Source organism: Phytophthora infestans, genomic scaffold, assembly GCF_000142945.1.
Source record: "Phytophthora infestans T30-4 supercont1.2537 genomic scaffold, whole genome shotgun sequence".
Taxonomy (NCBI): Eukaryota; Oomycota; class Peronosporomycetes; order Peronosporales; family Peronosporaceae; genus Phytophthora; species Phytophthora infestans.
Window position 1 is genome coordinate 622 of NW_003306132.1, and position 2287 is coordinate 2908.

Consider the following 2287-nt stretch of genomic DNA (forward strand, 5'->3'; position numbering starts at 1 on the left):
GAGGCCGCACGGTGCTCCCACCCCTGGATCTCCATCGCTTGTCATGGATTTGGGCCCGCAAGGTCTGAAGTTGGGTAGTGTGTAGAGACGCAGCTTGGTCTTGGGCATCTGAGCGCGTCTGGAGCTCCGCGCTTCAGGTTGGCACTGTATGCGAAAGAGACTCTGGGTTAGAAAACCGCAGATGCCGTGGGGCGACATGGAAGAACGAACTGGCCCGGAGGTGTGGTGGATGGGACCTTGCCCGACGATTTGCCGGTACGCTTGGCCGAGAGACATGTTTCGCGAAGGAGAGAAAGCGGTTGTGGATGCTGGTGATGCACGTCGTGGACGCTGTTGTGCAGCGCCGACCACGTACAGGAGGCGATTGTGGTGAAGTGCTTTCTCAGAAATAAGAGAATGGTCCTGACGCGGGGTCACTATCCCGAATCAGTGACAATTTCAAGTGATTATAGAGGATTTGGGTTGTTTGGCACGGGTGCAAGTTGCCTGTGGTGGATTAGCCATGGCGAGCAGCACCGTATGGAATGACGATGGATCTGATATGAGAGTGTAGGGAGAGCAGATCCCACCAGATCTCACTCGAGTTTCCCCCCTCTTATCGGGTTTTCCTTAGAGAAGGGATTTGGAGGTATTTTTCTCTTCCACAAAATGATTTGCAATTTTGTTTTCTTTATAAAAAAAAGGTATTTTCTTTCCCCTCTGGGGGCGAGGTTTTTTTTAACCCCGCGTTAAAGGAGGATTTCAGTTTTCCCCGCGGAGTTTCCCCGCGAGGTACCCCGGATCCCATACTCCTGAGTTCGTATCCAAGGAGGGAGGATCCCGCCTGGAGGGACCTGGATCCAGGGTATAGGGATGAGGGATACAGTGGATCTCGAACTTTCGTGGGACAACGGAGATCACAGACGGTTGCGAGATGATGTTGGATGATTGGAGAGCTCGGATCCACGGCGAGTGTACCATTACAGTGAGGTGGATCCAAGCGACCTGGATCCGGATGAGTGTACCCATAATAGGGTGACCATGATGATTACGTCATATATCCGGTGGATCTGAAGATAACACAGCTGGGATGAATGTGGTCAGAGGAAAAAAGAGGAACCGCGCCCCCCCAACCCTGGTTAAGGAAATTAGCAGAAGTAAAGAACTAGAAAGGTAGAAACCCCAGCCAGGTATAGGCTTAAATATCAATACGCGACCTCAATTTGCACAGTAACACCCAAGTGCCTTCCCGCCCTCAGAACGGAACTACATTGGCCGTACGAGCTCCGTGAAGGTTAGGAATTGCGAATCTAGTGTTGGTAGTGATAACTGGATAATACATTGGCCAGATCCTACAACCTAGTGAGCTTTTTCTATACACGTGCAGATCCGACAGGTTAACCGAATTTACTACTTGGTCGGTTACACCCTAGAGGTTCTCAACTCTCAAGATCCCGTCACAGGAGGCGGCAAGTACGACTTAAAGGACAACACAAAGGCAAGGGAACACACCCGCAAGGCAACCCTACGGCTAGATCCACGATCTAGGCCCCGGATCCATAAGCTCGAATATTCGCTTAGGATACGGAACCATCCACGGACGCAGAGTGAAGATTTTCCACTGCTGCTCCACCCCATCCCCACGTCTCGCCAAGACACTCAAGCTTCACCACTTGAACTCTTCGGAAGTTACCGAGAGAGCAGATCCCGCCCTACCGACGGGTACACAAGGTGAGGAAAGTTCAGCAGAACACGGATCATCGGGGGACCCCCTCCGTTAGTCGGTGTCTGGGCGCAGTTGGTAAGTTGGATCTGGCAATCTCGCAGATTTTGCTGATCCCGCTACACCACAACTTGGTGATCACGCTTCTGGCAAGTCTAAGCGAGTCGTACCAGTTCCTCATCACGGCGTTGGAGTCGAGAGCTGACTCACTGTCGTGGGAACTAGTGACGGCTCGGCTGCTGCATGAGGACATGAAGCGCAAAGAGCAAGGCGGCGGTGCGGACGGCGTCGCGCACGGTCAAGCGTTCATGACGAGTGACAACGGTAAGCGTAAGGGACGACAGGCGCCAAAGACAAGCGCGTGTCACTACTGCGGCGAACAAGGCCATTGGATCGCCAAGTGTCCGGTGAGGATTCGTGAAAATGCGGAGCGACAGAGGCCGCAACGAGCAAACGTCGCGCGCGATGAAGAAGAATCGGGCGAGTTTCTCATTTTGGCTGGTGGTGGGAGCAAGACCACTAAGTCAAGTGACAAGTGGCTGGTCGACTCGGGTGCGACGCAGCACATGACGTACTCGAAGGAGT

General features: G+C 53.1%; 1 protein-coding gene across 1 annotated transcript; it reads right to left on the reverse strand.

Moving 5' to 3' along the window:
• Positions 1–1840: 1840 nt before the first annotated feature.
• Positions 1841–2270, reverse strand: PITG_22356 (uncharacterized protein; the record flags this gene model as incomplete). Its single annotated transcript, XM_002909815.1, has 3 exons — positions 1841–1878; positions 1932–2190; positions 2262–2270. 3 exons carry the CDS (start codon positions 2268–2270, stop codon positions 1841–1843), a joined length of 306 nt encoding a protein of 101 aa, XP_002909861.1.
• Between the last annotated feature and the right edge of the window lie 17 nt (positions 2271–2287).